The 20528-nt window shown below is 40.6% G+C and overlaps 1 protein-coding gene across 8 annotated transcripts in view; it reads left to right on the top strand.

Annotated features, from left to right (window-relative positions):
• Nucleotides 1-313: 313 nt before the first annotated feature.
• Nucleotides 314-20528, top strand: part of SYNCRIP (synaptotagmin binding cytoplasmic RNA interacting protein) — a 25585-nt gene continuing 5370 nt past the window's right edge. For 2 of the 8 annotated variants that reach the window (XM_060115342.1, XM_060115343.1), the window contains exons 1-10: nucleotides 316-426; nucleotides 2736-2895; nucleotides 3586-3704; nucleotides 3832-3939; nucleotides 6700-6813; nucleotides 6913-7089; nucleotides 14819-14954; nucleotides 16048-16253; nucleotides 18366-18515; nucleotides 18838-18959. In XM_060115342.1, the coding sequence (XP_059971325.1) occupies nucleotides 2748-2895; nucleotides 3586-3704; nucleotides 3832-3939; nucleotides 6700-6813; nucleotides 6913-7089; nucleotides 14819-14954; nucleotides 16048-16253; nucleotides 18366-18515; nucleotides 18838-18959 (1280 nt within the window). In that variant the 5' untranslated portion in view covers nucleotides 316-426; nucleotides 2736-2747. Of the gene's footprint in view, nucleotides 427-862; nucleotides 1089-1170; nucleotides 1363-2735; nucleotides 2896-3585; nucleotides 3705-3831; nucleotides 3940-6699; nucleotides 6814-6912; nucleotides 7090-14818; nucleotides 14955-16047; nucleotides 16254-18365; nucleotides 18516-18837; nucleotides 18960-20528 lie in introns of those variants that run through there. The other 6 variants (XM_060115347.1, XM_060115344.1, XM_060115341.1 and 3 more) reach the window with 6 other exon arrangements.

The following is a 20528-nucleotide window of genomic DNA, read 5'->3' on the forward strand; positions in this document are numbered from 1 at the left end:
GGCTTTCGTAGCATCCCAAGGCGGGAGCCGCTCCTCGCTCCACTGGAGCCAGCCGGTCCCCCCTCAAAAGCAGCCGGGGTTTCCTCGTTCGAGCCCCGGGCGCCCCTCCCTCCGCCCAAGGTTCCCGTGGAAGGGAAGCCACGCGGGCGCGGGGCCCCGGAGTTCCCACTGTCCGGCCAGGGAGTCCCAGTTTCCCAGGAGGGACTCCCGCACTCGAGTCCCGCCGGCCAGGTGGACCAAAGGTCCGCGGGCTCCGCGCCGCTCCCCTCCCCCGCCGCCCCATTGTCTGCCTCGCCCCGCCCCGGGGGACACGTGCGCCTGCAGCTTCCCGAGCTAGGATAGCGCGGGGCGGCGGCGGCGTGGACACCGCCTGGAACGGCTACGCGGCCGCGGCGCCCGGGGCGGGGGCCGGGCGCACACGGACCGGTGGGTACCCTCCGCGGAGCTCCGCTCGCGTTCCGCGCCCCCCGCCCCGTTCCCCGCCGGCCCGGGACGGGGCGGGGGGTGGGGCGAGCGGCAGCTCGGTGGTGGGGGGGGCGTGCGCGTGGTGCCGCGGTGGGGGTGGGGTGGGGCGGGGTGGGGAGATGCCTGTCTCCTGACAAAGGAGAACGAGTGGGACACGCTGAGCCGGCCCGCCCCGCCCCGCTCGGAGGGGCGCGGGAGGGGGAGTGCCGGGAGGGGAAGGGGCGGGCCTTTCATTCACTCTCGGCCCCTCCGCCGCCGCCGGAGCGGAAGGGCGGGGTCTCGCGCCCTCCCGTGTGGTGAGGAGCGAGGGAGGTGGCGGGCGTGGGGGCGGAGCCCGCGGGCGCGCGTCCCGAGGCGTAAGCTACGTCGTCACGTCAGCGCGGGAGAGAGAAAGAGAGGAGCCGAGTCTGTCGGGACTGGGGGGACTGGGCCGAGAGAGCGAGGGAGGGACCGAGCGTGCGAGCGTGCAAGCGAGGAGGGGAAGGGCGGCCACTCGTGCCAGAGCGGCCGCGGACGACAGTGCGAGCGGTGGGGGAAAGGAGCAGGGAGGGGAAGAAGAAAGGCCTAGAGAAGAGGCGGACGGACGCTGGTGGTGGTGGGAGAAGGAGAAGGAGGAGCTGGAGGTGGGCAGGGGCTGAAGGAGTGAGTGAGAGAAACGGACGCGCGAGGGAGGGGAGGGGAGGGAAGGGAAGGGGGGGGTCACGCGGAGGCGCGCGCGCGCACTGGGAGCGCGCTCGGAGGCGAGTGGAACTGGATCGGGTTTGCTGCCAGCGGCGTGAGCTTCGGCCGCCATTTTACAACAGCTCCACTCGCGCCGGACCCAGGGAGCAGCGAGCACGCGTTGCCCGCAACCGGATCTCCTCGGACAGGATTCCTCCGCCGCAGCCCGACGGGGAGGTAACGACCGCCGGGACCCGGGTCTGGGAGGGGAGCTCCGTGACATTGTGGAGTGAGCTGGGGGAGGGCGGTGCGGGGAGAAACCGGCTTTTCTGGAAAATGGATTCCAAGGAAGAGAGGAGCACGTTGACTGGGGCTGCTTGGGAGTAGGCCGCGGCCCGCGCCGCCACTTCCTTCTCCCGTCCATGTGCTGCTGCCATTCGGGCTTTGTCTGCGGCGCTCCAGGGAGGAGGCGCCCCCGTGGCCCGCGCGGACCACGAGCGGCGGCGGAGTTGGTGCTGTCGTGGCCGTCGCCGCGGCGCGGGAGTGGGCGGAGAGGAGCCGGTCCTGTCCCGCAGCCGCGCGGCGGGGTTGGGTGGTGCTCGGGGTCCGGCGAGCGTTGGGCAGTTCGCGGAACGCCCTCGCGCCGCCGGCTTGTCGGCCCCGGCCCGGGGGTGGCACCGCCGGCCCCCGCGCCGCAGTCGCTGCCGGGACCGGCGAGGGGTGGGGGACTTGCACCGCGCGCCGCGGCGCACGTCTCGGCGGGGCGGGCGAGCGGCCGGGGGTCGCCGGCGCCCGGGGCAGAGAGAGCCATGTGTCACGGCCGAGACGGCGGCGCTGGGGGGCGGGGAGAGCCTGTGGCCTGGCGCCGCCGCGGCCTCGGTGTCGAGGGGCGAGGTTGTGCTGCTGCTGCTGCTTGCTGGGGGCTCCGGCCGCGGCTTGGGGTTGCTGTTGGGAGCCGGTGACGGTGGTCTTGGCCTGGGACTCGGTGGGTTTTCGTGGAAGGAAGTTGTAGGACATTGGAAGGCGCAGAGCACGTGTTTCTGCTGGGCTCCTGGGGGCCGCAGCGGTGAGGCTGCCGCTCTGGGTGCGGAGTCGGGGGCGGTCTTTGGGGTGTGCGGGTGAAGGGTGGAGAAATTGGGTGGTGGGAAGGTAGCTTGTGTGAGCGCTTTGTTCTTCGCAGGCTGTTGTTACCGATCTTTAAGCGGCAGGCGGGAAAAGCGCGCACTTCGGGGGTTTACCTTTGAGAGGGAAAAGCCCAGCTTTGCTTGCTCCACACACACCTCGTTCGCCGTACGGGCACAGCTGCATGTGGCACGCTGGCTCGTCCTCGTGCTGGTTGGGCTCCATTTGTAATGTGGTTTTTCCTAGGGAGTGTTAGCAGGTGAGTCAGGGGTGGTGCTAAGGAAAAACGTAGTGGATCCGTCCTTCTGTGCCCCGAGCTCCGAATGTGGCTTGTCAGGCGACAGTGACTTTCAAGTAAGGCCTCTTTAAAGGGAGGTGCAGGCTGGCTGGTGTAGAAATTGGTAGAGAAAGTAAAGATTGGGGCTCTCATATTGTCCTCTACCCTTTCTGAAGATCCTAGTTTAATTTTGCTTATTGCGTTTGAACAGATCTCTGGAAACATGGCTACAGAACATGTTAATGGAAATGGTACTGAAGAGCCCATGGATACTACTTCTGCAGTTATCCATTCAGAAAATTTTCAGACATTGCTTGATGCTGGTTTACCACAGAAAGTTGCTGAAAAACTAGATGAAATTTACGTTGCAGGTAAGAACTAACACTTGCAAAATTATATCATGAAATTTTTCTATTGGATTTCTGGCTTTGAGCTAAAATAGCAACTTTTTGTGGTTTCCAATTAGTGTGGGACCTGGAGTTCTGCCTTGTTGTGCTAGTTGTGAACTAGAGGTTAAGGTGTATAGAGGGAGGGAAGAGAAAGGGTTAGGAGGTAAAGGCTGGCTGGCCAGATGGATAAGTATACGATGGTAGCAACAGCTGCTAAATATTGGAAGCAGGCCATGTGACTTTTTGGGGGTATTTTTATAGTAGGATTCTTGTTAAATAACTTGGTAACTGTAGACTTGTAGTCTGTCTCCGTGTGGCTCTTGCTTTTTCTAGTGGTATTTGAAATTGAGTAGAGGTTCATTTGTAATGCTCGGTACTTCGTTGGTTGGTTTTAGAATTTGTGAGCCTATATATTTGCTGTAGAAATAGGGTTCAGAATTGTCTGATTTAGACACAGAACAAGATAAAAAAAGTGGTTGAGAGGCCTTATTTAGTTCATAATGCCGTTCAGAATGGCTAAGGTATGTGTGTTTTTCATTATATAGACGATAAGGGGGCATGGAAGAGTTCTTAGTTGGCACCTGTATTGGCAAACATGGTCTTTTTTTAAAAAAAAAAAAACCTTCTAAAAATATTAAAAGTTGACAATTAATTAAGTTTTTTCTTCTCCAGGGCTGGTTGCACATAGCGATTTAGATGAAAGAGCTATCGAAGCTTTAAAAGAATTCAATGAAGACGGCGCATTGGCAGTTCTTCAGCAGTTTAAAGACAGTGATCTCTCTCATGTTCAGGTAACGTTAATCTAGTGTCAGTGTAAAAAGAATAAAAAACCTGAGTAGTTTTGATAGTTCAAGTTTTATATATTTAGGTACGTTTAAGATAATTATTGTTAAATACGATTGGAAAATTCGTTTGCAGAACAAAAGTGCCTTTTTATGTGGAGTCATGAAGACTTATAGGCAGAGAGAAAAACAGGGGACCAAAGTAGCAGATTCTAGCAAAGGACCAGATGAGGCAAAAATTAAGGTATGTCTTTAAAAACTTTCTTTTTTACTCCTTTCAGTTTTAAAGTTTTTTTTTTTTTTTTTCCTATTTTCTAGCTTTGGTAAATATTCCTTGGGTGTGAAATGGGTTGGTGTGTTTTGTTTTTCGTGTTTTTTTGTTTGTTTTTTGTGGGTTTTTTTGATGTTGCGAGTTAATGACCATGAGATAATTTGTTAATCTTTTGTAATTACTGTTTTTCTTGCCTTTAATAATTTGTTTCTAAAACAGTTCTGAAGTTTTTCTTCTTAGCCAGCTACTGTTTCTTAAATCTGTGTTACTGGTATTCTAAATAAAAGATTTAAAGAAATACAGCCACCATATTTTTTTAGAAACCTGCAAGTCCAGATTAACTGACAGTGGAACCAAAATGGGAGGGGATCAGCTCACCCCATACTGGTGGAGTGTGTACATTCAGCAGCTGACTGCTTTTCTTAGGATTCTCAAGCCCCCAAATTAAATGGGTTTAGTATTTTAACACTTCTTCTTCTTCCATTAGTATGGGTTTTTAAGGCCAATTTGTTCAATTCTGAAAGCAGCTTTTAAAGATAAAATGGATTACTGTGGAAATGTAAATGAGGAAACTGAGGCTGAGGGTAGGTTTCCTTTGCGCTCCCCCCATCCCCAAAGTCAGAAGAGTAAATGGCCTCAAAGTCAACTAGGTTTTGATCTTGGTGTTTTTTAGTTGTGTCGAGTTTTTAGTTCATAGCAAATATGACGGTGATCATACTAGTTTTAATCTGGTACTCTTAATATAGTGTGCCACTGCTCTTGAACCAAGGGTTATGGTTTAAGAAAATAAGTTATTAGGAACAATATAGGTGTCAGGTGTGTTTTAATGTTGTGCGGAGAGAGAAGCTTGGAATATGGAGTTAGACGTTAATGCCATCTATAAATTTGAGCCTTTTGCAGTTGTAGCTGTGGGTGAATTGCGTTTGAGCTATAAGTTTAGTTTTTCCAAAGAAATGGAATATAGTTGTTACTCATTGTAATTAATCAGCTGCAATTAAGTCTGTACTGAGACAGTTATTAAAATTTTATGAAAAATTGAAAATTTCGTTTGTGAGATTCAGTTCTATCTTTGGAAGGGAGTGGCTTAAAGCTTTAGTGTGACTTAAATTGTGGCAAGAAGGCAGACTTTTTTTCTTTTAACATCTTTATTGTAGTTTCTGCTGTATAAAAAAATGAATCAGCTATATGCAAACATATATCCCCTTCCTCTTGCATCTCCTTCCCACCCTCCTAATCCCACCCCTCTAGGTGGTTGCAAAGCACCGATTTTTACATTTGGTAGTGTGTATATGTCCATGCCACTCTCTCACTTTGTCCCAGCTTACCCTTCCCCCTCCCCGTGTCCTCAAGTCCATTCTCTACGTCGAAGACAGACATTTTTATAGGATATTTTTCAGAGGGAATAAGTTTTTCCTTTTTGTTTTTAGCGAGTGACATAAAAGGTATTATTTGGGTCACTTAAAGATTAAAGTGAAAGAAGCGCAGGGATTACATATGGGAAAAAGGGAAGAAGAGCCATTTAATGGTTTAGTTTATGTGATAGTAATAGATATGAGTTTATTTTTGTTACTAACCCAGTGTTGCACTGTTAAGCAAATATATTTGGAGATAATAGAAAAAGACTACTTAAAACATGTAGCACTTTCTGGGCTTTTTTGTTAAGACAGTTTAGGAATAAAGGAGTTGTTATCAATTACAGTATTTTTTCATAAATATTTAATGTTCTTTGAGTAGAAAATATTTAAAATCTGTCTAGGCGTTTTCATTTTCAAAGACTAAAGTGACCCCCAAATCACTTAATAGCATTTTGATAAGTTTTGTCCTGTGCCTAGTGTTTATTTTTATTTCAGAATTTATCATCTGATTATTTGGTTGCTTTTATTATTCAGAAAACCAGTTTTGTGCTTTGTGGGTGAGATGGTGGAAAAGGAATAATTCTTGTTTTTTCCTTAGGCTAACAGTGGACTACTTCTTTCTAGTCTTTTTGCTTATAATAAAAGATGAAGAGAAATTTTGCTCTGAGTAAATATGAGTTGTGTAAATTTTAACAGTTCACTTTTAGGGAGGTAGTATGTAGAGGTTATGTCACATTGTTGCAGCTTCTTAAAGTTTTCAAAATCATTTTGGCTCTCATTTTTTCTGAGTGATCCATGCTGTCCTGTGAAGCATGGTACTTGAATGTCAGATGAATAAGAGGTCATTTTTCCTGCAACTCCTAAGTTTCTGGTCTTAATTGGAGGAGTGTAATTTCTATAAAGGTTGGTGGAACTCCCAGAATGGTGGTAGGTACCTAGAAGTGTGGGTTACAGGGAAATTTATTGGGTAAGAAAGCTAGATTTGGGAGAGAGAAGTTAACCATCTCCTTCTTCAGGAGAGAATTATTTTCAGCCTAATTAGGTGCAGTCATTTTTTAGAAGGGCCGAATAGGTACACGTTGCCTTGAAAGTTGTTGACGGATCAATATTTTGTGTTGTTCACTAAGCACTACTCAGTAATTAATTGGAGACCAGAAAATAATTTGACCAGGATCCTGAAATTTTCATTATAAATTAGGGCATATTATAAATTACAAGCATACATTAAAAGGGGAATTCTGAAACACAACAGAAATCTGTAAGTAGGGAATGTTGCTAAGATACATGGAAGGATTTGAACAAGATTGATTTTAAACTGCTCAATGTATGGGTGTGGTCTCTTGAATGAAATGTATTAATGACATTTGAACTTTTTAAGGCACTCTTGGAAAGAACAGGATACACACTCGATGTGACCACTGGACAGAGGAAGTATGGGGGACCGCCTCCAGATTCCGTTTATTCAGGTCAGCAGCCTTCTGTTGGCACTGAGGTAAAGAGACTAAAAACTTGTACCCTTTGTAGTAAATGTACAGGTGTCTGGTTCCCTAAAGAAACTCTCCATGGTTTTTACTTCATATTTAATTTACAGATATTTGTAGGGAAGATCCCAAGAGATCTGTTTGAGGATGAACTTGTTCCGTTGTTTGAAAAAGCTGGACCTATATGGGATCTTCGTCTAATGATGGATCCACTAACTGGTCTCAATAGAGGTTATGCGTTTGTCACTTTTTGTACAAAAGAAGCAGCTCAGGAGGCTGTTAAACTGGTGAGTTTTTCTTTCTTTTCAGTTTTCACAGTCTCTGTTTTCATTTAAAGCCAGGACTTTTCTTAATTGTGTTAACCAAAGGTTTTTGAAGTGCTGATTAGGCAGTGTCACATTTTCTGTGTACACATTGTAGCAGTATTTTATGCACGAATAGTTGAACTGACTCAGGATGTATAAGGTAGTGTGGTGGAGTTGAAGTTACTGGTGCTTTGAATTTGGCTTAGTGATTTTTTTTTTTAAGGAATGTTAAAAGGTTTAAGAAAGTAACTGTAGTAGATAGGGCTCTTAAAGGGCCATATCTGGCTGTCCCTTTTTCGAAAATGTTTCACAAAGACATTGTGATGATAACTTTCTAGTTAATGAAATAAAGGATTTTATGTTGATTGGCAATGTCTGATTTAAAAGTACTAGATGTCAGGTGAGGACCTAGTTATTTTCCCAATTTAAAGAATTTTAATGTTTCAAACTATGGCTTATATAATTCTCCTTCAAATTAGTTTTATTCTGTGACAAGTAGTTGCTGTGTTTTGTAGTAGAAGATGTAAGTTAATTTCAATCCAAGAAATACATCAAAAAGTACAGCTGGGGAGGAACTTTTGTAAATGGTTCACTATAGCAGATGTTTGTTAGTTTTGCGTTATCTGACTTACATGTTTTATGGGTAATTCTAAGCAAACTTGAACTCCTTAGAGTGATTTCATCCTGAATTTTATTTTTCCTTCCCTCACCATCATATATATCACATTTTAAGGCAAACCTTAAGGAGAAAAAGAAAACAAATACACTTACTTGGTTTTGCTTTTTGTATTGCTTGGATCTCTCCATTGGTGTGTGTAATTGAACATTGTAAAGGTTAACATTAGAAAAGTATGCTACTTGGGAAGAATAAAGAATTCAGGAGTTGAGATATTTCTATTTAAACCATGGCTGATTTTCTTTTCTTTCAAAGAGTGCTTTCTATTTCAGAAGGGAGAGTATGTATAGCTCTAGGGGTCCATTCAATGGTAACCTTTGAACTGTCATGTTTTTAGCTTAAACAGTTCAGGTAAAACTGAGGACTTCTTAAGAGTTCTGGAAAGATACTTTAGGAGTCATCCAGTTGAATCTATAAAAGAATAGAACATTTTGCCAGGTAGTAATAAAGTAGCAGTAAGTTTTAGTGTGGAAATACATAATGATTGAGAAGGCAATGAGACTATCTTACTACAAAAAGCTAGTACAGAATTTAATGATGTCAGATCCAGTTTATTTACTAGGTATTACATAAAGCTTTAGTTTTGCTCAATAGGTGTGATTATTTAGTGTTACCAGTAATGATTTGTGTATTTATTAATATTTTTAAAAGGAATCATTAAACAAACATTTGTAGACTACTTAATTTTTGTTGCCAAAATACACTAATTATGGTAGGTCCTCTCTAGAATTTATTTCTAGATGATGTTCCGAATCCTTATAGTAAAGAAACAGCATTAGAAGAAGATGTTATATAATCCAGTCCTAACATCACTATTTTGAGTGCCAATAAGTACACATGAAATATGTCTCAGTTTGGGCAATTGCCTTGGATTAACAGATCATGTAGTCCAAAGTTGCATTGCTGTAGGCTTAGAGTAGTCTTATTAATGTAGTTAAGTTTTTCAACTGTAACGCAGAAATTTCCAGGTAGCCAAACAGCCCTTTTGATTGGTCTGTGAGCTAGCTCTTGTCCTAAATCTTTTAACATTTTTCTCTGGGTTTGTGATTTGAGTCCTTATCTGGGGGCATAATTATTTTTTACTGTCTGATGAATAGGAGGCTCTGTGCTTTATTGTCTTTTTAAGGGTATTCTTAGCACTGGGATGAATTGGACGTATTGTCATTGCTTTTTTAAAAAGGATGCTTTACCATAGCTAGGACTATGGTGATAGTAGAATTGGGAGGTTTGCCTTAATGCAACAGTAGAAGAAAGGACTAGGCTTTTGAGGGAATGAAACATTCTAGAGAAATAAAAAACTGAAGTGGATTTGGATGTTTTTTGCTACCTTGTTTTGATTCCTGGAAATGAGTACCCCTCCTAAATGTATTTTTTTAAGGAAGCGTATTTTGAAAACTATTGAAATTGAAAACTATTTCTACTCGTATCATGTCTCAAGTCTACTTGAATTACAGCTTTATCTAAGGTGAATTTTTATATAAGGTAGTCGAACTGTTGTTCTAGTTGCACATAATCAGATGTTGAGAAAATGCCTTTTTTACGTTATTTATAGATGAGACAAGATTGAAGCACCATCTCTTTTTGCTTTCCTGTACTTTGTGTCTTGAGAAATACCTTCGATTGAGATAGTTTATATATTCAGCCTTATTTTTTGATGTTGTTCAACAACGACCCCGCCCCCCCAATAAAGACTGTAGATTTTAAGTTTGCATCTGAATTACTTGTCAAATGGGTTGATGTTAACAGCTGAAGAAGAGGCATGAAGTTAGAGGCAACTGCAAACTTCTTAATGACCCTATTTTCAGCTAACATCTGCCTTGTATTTGGGGGAATAAGAAAATTCATCCCTAAATGATGACAATGTAGCCAAGGAAGCAAGATTTAAATTTGTGAAAAGGTGAATAATAGCTACCACTTGTGCTTGTTGAGGCACAGGAGCTGTGCTAGGTGCTACATTATTACCTTTAAAGATCACTTCAACCCATTCTTCAAGGTAAGTGAAATATCTTCCTTTTGCAGTAGAATAAATAGTCTGGGTGGCTTGCACAGAGCCATACTGGTTTAGTTTGATACCAGGTTTGTTTAGCATGTCCTTATCGTTAATTAGACATAACAGTTTAAGCCAGCAGTATAAGTTATGTTGCCAGGTAGCCTGATTCTTCAAAGTATTCAGTGGTTTAGGTAGTGTTAAAAGGAATTCAGAGTGTAAGTCGTCTCTACTGCCAAATTTATTTTTGGCATCTAACCAACTTGTACCATCTTCCTGCTACCATCCTAGCCTGAGGTACCATTTGAAGAATCCTTCTAGCTAGTCTCACTGCTTTCCATTGCTCCTTTACAGTCTTACCTTTTAGCTGTGTAGATTAGATCACAACAGTCCCATGCTGAGAACTCTAATAATGGCTTCCAAACAAGGTTCTATCTGATCAAGTTTTTGCTTACCTCTCTCTTCCTATTCTTCTTTATTACCCTTCCATCCACACTTTGCCTTTTTTGTCCTCCACAAAAGCTATGAGCATTTCCATCTCAAGGCTGCCTTCTGTTCTTTCTCCCACTTCTCCCAGTTAGCACAGCTGCTGTCTTCTTATCAATCAGGTTTTCTTAGAAGGCCTTTCTAAGAAAGGCTTACCACCCAGTTGCCCCATGACAGTATACTGAACATGATAAAAAAAAAAAAGAATGCTTAGATGTACTTAAAATTATTTTTTGACTTTGAAAGATTATTTGCTTCTCTCTTCCCATTAGAAAATTTGCTCTTTTTTCCTGTATCCTCAACATTTAGAACGGTGCCATTATAGAGTAGGTACTAGATAAATAACCTGACTGGCTGACCAGGCAAGTGTGTATATGTATTTGTGTGGTGTGCTGCTGGAATTGGAGCCCAGGGCCACTGGCTTCTGCAGTGCCCATTATGGTTCCTATACATAGGAAGTGTCCTACTGAAAATACCTTTGTTACAAAGACTGGAATACTGACCTCTATTTGCACAATAAGGGTTATGACTTTAATAGCCACTGATAGTTTATTCACCACAGCGGTTGTATACACCAGTGTACAACCATTTTGGTGAATGCAGCTGGCAAGACAGGTGGACAGAATATTTTAGTAACAATTAGCGAGTGTTTAGTGTGTTTAACATGAAAACTTTTACTATGGGCGTACGAGTGTTTAGTGTGTTTAACATGAAAACTTTTACTATGGGCGTACAAGGTAGTTTGATCCAGTTCTTGACTTCGGTGTTTCTAGGACTTGAGAGGCTAACTACAATGAAAGTGGAAGCAGGTGGTTCACAGGGTAAAGGAGGGATGAAGGGATCGATTGCTTTGGGTTGAGGTTGTTAGAGAAGGCTTTGTGATAAAAAGGTGTGAGCAGGGCAGTGAAGGAAATAGATGAATAGTTGAAGCACTGTTTTGTGGGAAGGGAGATAAAACTTGTGTAAAGTCAGTGCTAGAAGGCAGTAGGCATGACTGCTGGCCTGAGTTGCATGGTGCTATTAAAGTTTTGAGCCTTTGTATGGGTTGCATGATGTAAATAACGGTATAGGTTCTATTTTTTTAAATCAGTGATATGAATGAGGGCATAGTTGGACTGCTTGGGACGTTTGGTGACTTGAATCTATATGTAGTGGTTAATGCCATGGATGACAAAATAAGGATCTGAAAAGATTCTGATAGCCTGGGACAGTAGTTTACACCAGCAGGGTGGAATTGAGTGGGGTTGAGAGTCAAGTCCTATACATGACTAATCCACGAGTAAGCTGTAGTGTGTCAGTGGTGTGGTGTGATTGCCAAAGAAGCCAAGATAATCATGGACTACATGTTGCAGAGGCCTGGTGTTTAGAAGTGTAAGAATAGTCTCCAGCTTACTTTAGACTCCTCAGTCTCAGTCTGCCTCTATAGGATTGTGTTATGGATGTCACTGTTTGGTGACACTCTTGGAGGCAGTTCCCAATTTCAGAGAAGTAATGATTAGCCAAGCATAGAGGGGGATTGAGTCCTAAGCATTGTGTGCAGGTATATGAAGTGCTGTCATTTGGAGGAGGAAATAGATTTATTGTAGAATTTTTAGGGAAGTAGGTTTGGCTCAAGGTAAAGAAGACTTAAATGGACGGGCTTGGGAGGTAGCGGCTTTGCCGCTGTAAGGGTTAGGACTGACCAGCCACTTCTGGATCAGTTTTCTAAGTCTGAGATTGCTGAATTTCTGGGGATTTGGTAACTGATTGGCTATAAGGGCAGGAAAGAGTGAATTGATATTTTGAACGTAGATGATGGGAATGTTCCAGACTGTACAACTCATTTTGGTGTTCCGAAATACTGAAACTGCATTGGTTAATGTTCAAAGTTCATCTTTATTTTATTTGGTTACCTCACTGTGCTACTGTATCTGAAAGCTAGATTTCTAAAATTTGTTAACTTCAGTGCCCACTTTTCTAGAGTTTGGAAAAGATTACGTTTTCTTTTTTATTTTGATACTATCATATCGTTCTGATTACTAACCCTTGAGAGTAAGGGTTTATCAGCATTAAATTAGGATCTCTATTAAGGATTAGAACAGTTGTTTTGGTAATGTTTTTCTACCATCCAAGTCACTGTTACTTACCTGCTAACACCTGCTAGGATGCAAAATTTATTTTCGAATTTAAGGTGATAGATTGGTCTTAAAAATGCTAGAGTGAGAAAAGTTAAACAACTCAAATATACTTATAAAAGTTCATGCTTAATCTGTAGATGGGGCATTTCTTTAAGAAATGTTTATTTCTAGGCACTTTTGCTTTATTTGGACAGTATGCTATGTGCAGAGGGTCACCTGTGCTCCTTTAATGACTTCTTTTCATTGGAGAGCCAGTTTACTCTCTATGGGTCAGCTATAATTGTTCCAATTTTTTAAATTTAAAAAATGTGGATGAGAAGGTAGTTTTCTTTATAAATCCTACTAAATATTCATGTCTTCATATTGTTCAGAGACTACAGTCATTTAAATACCTTCTACCTACCCCGCCTTGATCTAACCATAGTGAGGATAGGTTAGAAAGGCAGAAACTTTTCTTTTGTAGGTAATAATAGAAACAGTCATTACTATTTTGAGGCAGCATTGTTAAGTAAATAGCCTCTGCTCTTAGAATATTTGGAAAGAAATACAGTGAAGGGAAAATGATACCAAATTGTCATCTTCAAAATAACTCCTCTTTCTCCCTTTTTAAAACTTTGTATTTCTGTCCATTCTTTTTCTGATTTTAATTGTTTTTGTCAACTTCTGGAGTTACAGACTAAATGACCAGATTGAAAGCCATTGATTTGTCACTAAGGCTGGCTACTTGATCCTTAGATATAAAAATCTAGGGAATGTACATGTCTTACAGCAGTTTATTGTGTTCTGAAGTTAACTTATTTGTGTAATAGGGTGTTGTAGTCTACTTGTCCATAATCCCATGCAATGGTGGATTTAGCCATAGGCCTAATATCTGCCCGTAACTACATATTTCTATTTTTAAGAGGTGTTTGGTCTAAATAGAATATAAATGGTATGGGAAAACGAAGTCCAGGGCAGGATTTCTTAACCTCAGCACTATTAATGTTTTAGACTACATAACTTTTTATTATGCTGGACTATTTTGTGAATTGTAGGATGTTTAATAACATCTCTGGCCTCTTACCTACCCACTAAATACCAAGAGCAAACCCCACCTCTAGTTGACCAAAATGTGTGTGTGTCGGTGGGGGGCAGCAAATCACTCCTGTTGAGAACTGCTGATCTGTGTTAACATAGAAGGGTGTTTTTGTTGACCTTTATAGGATTTAGGGATTGCAGAATATTTGGTTGAACTCAAATCTACAGGTATGCAGAGGAGTTTGGATGGTGAAGTTTCAGGGAAAGCGTTATAGTCAGAGGTTGAGCAGTATGAAAACTGTTTGAGAACTGATGTAAATAGATAGCCGAGATTATAGTATTGTGAAGAAAGGGAGAAGTGGTAGGGATTTTAGGATGGACTTAATGACGTCCAAGGGTTTGAACTTTGTTTTGCTGATGGGGAGTCATTGTGGGATTCTTTTTCAATAGGCAAAGTTGTGATTTAAAAAAAAATGTCTCCAGCATAAGTGTAAAGCATAGAGATAATCCTGGGATCATGATGACCAGAGACTCGGATAAGCGTGAACGGAGTCAGTGGGGTAAAAAGTACAAAACTGTTCTGAACTGAAGGAAGGATGTTTGAACTTCATGTTTAATTTTGAATATATGGAGATGGAGAAAAAGGGAGAGGGAGGCATCAGTTTTCTGACTTGTCTGTATTTTCTTCACTTCTGCCTGATATACCTGTTACGCAAGAATGGGAATAACAGGGATAGGAACTTTTTGGGTTTTGCCTCTGCGGTATTGTTCCGTTTTATGGAATATGGTTACTTGAAGATTGTTTACTTTTTACTGTAGTTTTATAGTAGTTTACCATAATCTACTTGTCTTTCTCCAACTTTATTGTAGGCTTGATGAAAATGAAATGGGGGGAAAAGTTGGGTCGGATTCAGAATAGCAAGGTTTACCTTTAGATTTAAGTATTTGAAACCAAAAATCCCTTATTGTAACTTTTTACAAGTGATTGGGGAGATGGAAAAATAAGATTTAAGCGCTGATTAATAGAAAGGCAGAAAGCTTGCTGGCACTGGAATCTGTTTCCCTTGCATGAGAATAACTAGTCGGAAGGATGAATTTAAGTAGAAAATAAGGTATTGTGGAATCAGTAATTTGGAATTTAAGCTGCTTACAGACTAGATTCTTACCAAATTTGCTAAATTTCAAGGACTTGACAATTTTTTGCTTTAATTCATAAACTTGGTTAGTGTGTTTTGTCAGTACAATCTTCCTGTCTCAGATTATAATTTTTTAAAGGATAAAAATACTTGATAAACCTAAGTGATGAAGTTTTAATTTGTTAAAAAATTTTGCTTTTGTGTATGGGATTTGCATATCTTTCTATAATGAGCACCTATAGTAGGATATTTTAAGTATTTTTAAAACATGGTGCACTTTTCCGCCTTTCAGTATAATAATCATGAAATTCGTTCTGGAAAACACATTGGTGTCTGCATCTCCGTTGCCAACAACAGGCTTTTTGTGGGCTCTATTCCTAAGAGTAAAACCAAGGAACAGATTCTTGAAGAATTTAGCAAAGTAACAGGTAAGTTGGGTTTACTTGGAAGGAGGTTCAACTTCTAACACTTAAGGTAATTGCATGCTTTTGTGTGCCAAGCACTGTTTTAAGCACTGCATTTATGGACTTGTATTCTCACTATAGCCATATAAGATGAGTAACTCCATTTTTCAGATAAGGAAATAGAAGGTTTTGGGAAATAACTTGCTGAATGTTATGTAGTTAGTAAGGAATACGGCTGGGATTTGAACTGAGTCTGCAGAATCGTTGTGCTTCCCCTGTTTTGGAAAATTGTATTTCTTTGTGTGTTTCTATGCATTTTGAGGTGCTAGTTGACATTCTTAGTAAAAATGTTTGATAAGTAATGACTTGATTTTCCAAATTATAGGAATGGTAAGTACTCTTCCTATAAGCAGAGATTATACTTTGTCAATATGGTGCAATTTCTTTGAATTGTAAAGCATTTTTTTAAAGTTCCCAAGTGACAGGCTTTTGTCATTTGGAAACTAGAAAAAATAGTTTTGTTTGCCTAGAATATTTAGCAAATTATCAGCCTGTTACCCGTTTCCAGGAACATTTGAAATTCTTATACAATACTAAGATAGTCTCTGTTTTCATTTGAAATAAACATTGATGTCTGAGGCCAGAAAAGTGCCATTAAAAAATTAGTTTTTACTTTCATGGGGTGAAAAATTTCTAACCATGATTTATACTTCTGGTTTTCCTAAAACAGCTTTGTAAAGATTTCATACCTCTCTGTCATCTAATTAATGGAAGCAGAGAAAAATTTCTAACCATGTCTGACTTATACTACTGGTTTTCCTAACACAGCTTTGTAAAGATTTCATACCTCTCTGTCATCTGATAAATGGAAACAGAATAGTTCTCAGGTCAAAGTAAAAAGAATACATTTTCTTTTCATGGGGATTTTTGCATTAAGAACACTTGGAAAGTGTGGATTAGGTGAATTATCTGGACCAGTGTTTTGAGAGTCCCCGGTAAAGATAAGAGATTATTTTTCATTCTGATATTCAAGTATAATATTAGAAAAATAAATCTTTTGATCTGCTTATTTTTGCTTATTTTATCTAATTTCTCTGGAATTGTTGCTTACTTTCAGAGGGTCTTACAGACGTCATTTTGTATCACCAACCAGACGACAAGAAAAAAAACAGAGGCTTTTGCTTTCTTGAATACGAAGATCACAAAACAGCTGCCCAGGCAAGACGTAGGTTAATGAGCGGTAAAGTCAAGGTCTGGGGAAATGTTGGAACTGTTGAATGGGCTGATCCTATAGAAGATCCCGATCCTGAAGTTATGGCAAAGGTAATGACAGTTGAGTTACAGTTTTTTTTGTGGTGTTGCTGGGAGCAGGGGTAGGCTTTAGAGAGCAGGGGGAAACTTGTGTGTGCTTTTTCCTTAAACCATATTTTTGAAAGTGAGAGAAGTGTTCTGTGTTAAAGGCCACACACCAGAAATAAATAACAAGTGCATGGAGGGTGAATATAGGAATTTATTCATGGACCCTCAGCCACAGTTGTGTAGCCATCATACTCTCATGATAAAGTAGGTAGCCTACACGCAGTGGAGATGATTCACTTTCATTTTTGTGTGGATTCGAAGAGCAGTTTGAGTTTTTGAGAGTGGCGCCATTAGATTACATGGGTTTTGTGTTAAAAGTCCTACTCCTAAAAATAGTGAACTGTACTGGCCTCAGCAGAGCTGCTGCAGTTAAAAGGTTTAGCTATTATTAGGTATCGTGCTTCAGCAGTCAGTTGAGACATCTATGAAAACAAACATCTCTTGAGTCAACACTTTACCAGTGCAGTTTGCAGTTAAGTTATTCTAGCCTTTTAAAGAATCCTCCTTGATGACGATAGGCTAGGAAATACAACTAGTTTACTAAAATCAAGAGAGGAGTGTGAAGTGTCAGAACAGTGAATATTAAAGGGTAAATGTTCTTGAGGACAGAAAATACTTAGGATTCATTCTTTTTTTGGCTTATTAAGCTCTCATTGGTTAGCCCTTTAGATTAAGAAATTCAGATGCTACTTCAGGTATTCTAGGAGGAAGTGATAATGTTTCTTAGCCAAAAGGTTAAATTTGTAGTCGTACTTGAGGAGCTTTCAGGATTGAAGACTTTATGTTACCAGTGTTTTGAACATTGTCTCCTCTCTTTAGGGTTTCAAAAGCAGGTCCTAATTAGTTTTGACTCCCTGTGTTAAGTTCAACAGCTATTTCAGATGGCATGGTGTTCACGTTATTAGGAAATAACCATGTCCATTTTAATTGTAAAATAATAACTAATGAAAAGTACTGTGCGTAGCACGTTTTGTTTTTTGAGCAACAAGTACAGCAGTTTCCCGTACGCACACCTGCCCACATAGCTGTGCAGCCTCCTGCTCGATCAGTGTCCTCACCAAAGTGGTACATTTGTCATAATCAGTGAATCTAAATTGACACATTATTATAACTCAGTGTTTACGTTAGGATTCCCTTTTGGTGTTCTGCATCCTATGAGTTTTACAAATGTATGTTGTATCCACCATTGTAGTATCATACAGAATATTTTCATTGCCTTAAGAATCCTCTGTGATTGCCTTTTCCTCCCTCGTCCCCTCATCCCTGGCAACCATTGCTCTTTTTACTGTCTCCATAGTTTTGTCTTTTCCCAAATGTCACGTAGTTGGAATCGTATAGTATGCAGCCATTTAAGACAGCTTCTTTTACATTTAAGGTTCCTCCATGTCTTTTCATGGCTTGATAGCTCATTTCTTGTTTAGTGTTAAGTAATATTCCGTTGTCTGAATTTATTATAGTTTATCCAGTCACCTACTGAAGGACAGCTTGGTTGCTTCCAAGTTTTGGCAATTATGAATTAAGGTACAATAAGCATCCATATACAGGGTTTTGTGTGGATGCGTTTTCACCTCTTTTGGGTAAATACCAAGGAGTGTGACTGGTGAATCATATGGTATAAAAGTATGTTTAGTTTTGTAAGAAGCTGCCAAATTACACCGTTTTGCATTCTAATGCAGTGAATATGTTGTGTTCAGTATTCTCAACAGCATCCGATGGTGTTAGTGTTAGTGTCTTAGATTTTGGTCGGTCACTGTAACAGGCTTGTAATGGTATCTCACTGTTTTAATTTGCAATTCCCTAATGACATATGATAATTGAGCATCTCTACCTATGCTTTTTCACCATCTGTATACCTTTGGTGAGAATGTTCAGATTTTTTGCCCATTAGATCCAGCAGCAGCATGCTCCTTGGTATTTACCCAAATGAGTTGAAATTTTAGTCTGTATTTTATATTTATGGTACTCTTCTAATGGGTTGTGACTAAAGTTAAGTCTGCAGGGTTGGGATGGTGACATCTTGGAAACTGAATCCTTTGGAAATACAAAGGAAGTTTCTGTTTCTTTCTTAAATTTCAGGTAAAAGTGCTGTTCGTACGCAACCTGGCCAATACTGTAACAGAAGAGATTTTAGAAAAGGCATTTAGTCAGTTTGGGAAACTGGAACGAGTGAAGAAATTAAAAGATTATGCTTTCATTCATTTTGATGAGCGAGATGGTGCTGTCAAGGTAAATAACTGGGGGAATTATCATAGGCATCTAACTTAGACTAATGATTTTTAGTCATCCTAAAATCAGAATGTTTTAGAAAATTGAAGGAAACTCAGAGGTCATGTAATTACTCAAGCTAACCTTTATTGGCCTTGGCAAATCGCATAACTTACTAAACTAAGTCAAAAAGATTAATAGTTGAAGAGCTGGATCTTTAAATGAAATCAAGAATCCTATTTTATCTCATCCTTCTAGTGGTAATAGTAAATGATTTTTTTAACTTTAAATGAATCATAGTTGTGAAAGGTCTCTTGTATTGATCAATACCTACTTTTTTAAGGCTATGGAAGAAATGAATGGCAAAGACTTGGAGGGAGAAAATATTGAAATTGTTTTTGCTAAGCCACCAGATCAGAAAAGGAAAGAAAGGAAAGCTCAGAGGCAAGCTGCAAAGAATCAAATGTAAGTGAAAGTTGTACAAATTTTAATATTGATTAACTGGTGAATAACAGGTCAACAAATCTGTAACATGCCTTTACCTTTTAAAGAAGACTTGAAGTTTAACTTGAAAGCTTTGGGTCAAAGAAAAATGCCGAGAATCTCCAAAAATGTTTATTGAGCTCTTGCTATTGACCATACTTGTGAAACTAATTGTAATTCTAAACAACTGGACCTTTGCATAATAAATGAAAAATCAATCTAGGTTATTTTCTACTGAATTTTACAGAATGTGCTCCTGAATACGTGTTTTAAATATTAGCTGCCCCAAAGTCTTGACAGTATGTTTGGTTAAAGGGTGGAGAGTTTTTTCTCTGAGGCAGGAAATATAAAATCTCCAATTATAATAGACTTTGCTTCCTTTGTGTCAGAAAAAAAGACTTCTTTACCAATACATAGTGCCCATTACTGCCATCCCAAAGGCTTCATATACTGTGCATGGGTTTTGAAAAATGAAATGAGTATAGTTAATGAAATAAGCAAATAACATAGTATTGAGATACGAAAACAAGTGTGTAAATGCATTGTATAAATTGGATCTTTTAAGGCTATCTGCTCATTAAGACAGTGAAGGAAACTTAGCTGTGTAAGAATGAAGTTTGCAATTTAAAAAAAATTTGGTAATTGATTTCTAAGGAGGAAGAGAGGGGTAATTGATGTTTGATGGCGAGAACAATAATCACTAAACTATATCTCAGGTCAGTTTTCTGTCTGTTGCCCTATGTAGGGGAAGCTTCTACTATTTCATAATCAAGGAAGCATTCCAGTTTCTGTAATTAGCTGTGCAGTTAGGCAAGTTGGCAAGTTCTGAGCCTCAGTTTCTTTAATTTTAAAAGGGAAACAGATTAAATTATGTAAGATGTCTTGTACAATGATTATTATCCAAGTAATCTATCTGAACTTGTTCTAGGACTAAAGAAACATGTGCTTTTAATAGGCTTGGTGGTAGTATAAATGAGAAAAGACTTACAAAGAGCTAGGTTTTGAAGGAGGAGCTAACGCTCTATCTTAGACCCCTGAGTATACTCTATGCAGTGAAAATAACTTTTTCATATCTCTTCCAGAAGACAATTAACTGATTGTGGTTTTTTAATGTAGTGGCAGAATGTAAGTATAGGAGATGACGTTGGGTAAGTGATTAGAGCAGTTACAGCTATGATTTGATAGATGGAGGATGATACTAAATCGAAGGTGCAGAATGTCAGTATATCTGTTAATATTTGAAAAGAACAGGCGAAAGGGATGACTGCATGTGATGCTGGCACTTTACCTTGCTGCAGTCATTCACTGATTAAAAAAAAAAATGTAACAACTGCAGCACACATCTCTACTTACACCTCATTGTGTCCCTGTGAGTTGAGTACTTTATCTCCCAGTTTGAAATGAGGAAACTGAGGCACAGAGGTCAACTTGCCCAAGGTCAGTCACACAGCTAGTAAGTAGTGGAGTCGGCTTTGAACCAAGGCAGTCTGGTCCCCAGGGTTTTACTCTTACACACTACACCAGGGTTTCCTCAGTCTCTGTGTAATTATT

The sequence above is a fragment of the Mesoplodon densirostris genome, chromosome 12 (assembly GCF_025265405.1).
Source record: "Mesoplodon densirostris isolate mMesDen1 chromosome 12, mMesDen1 primary haplotype, whole genome shotgun sequence".
Classification (NCBI taxonomy): domain Eukaryota; kingdom Metazoa; phylum Chordata; class Mammalia; order Artiodactyla; family Ziphiidae; genus Mesoplodon; species Mesoplodon densirostris.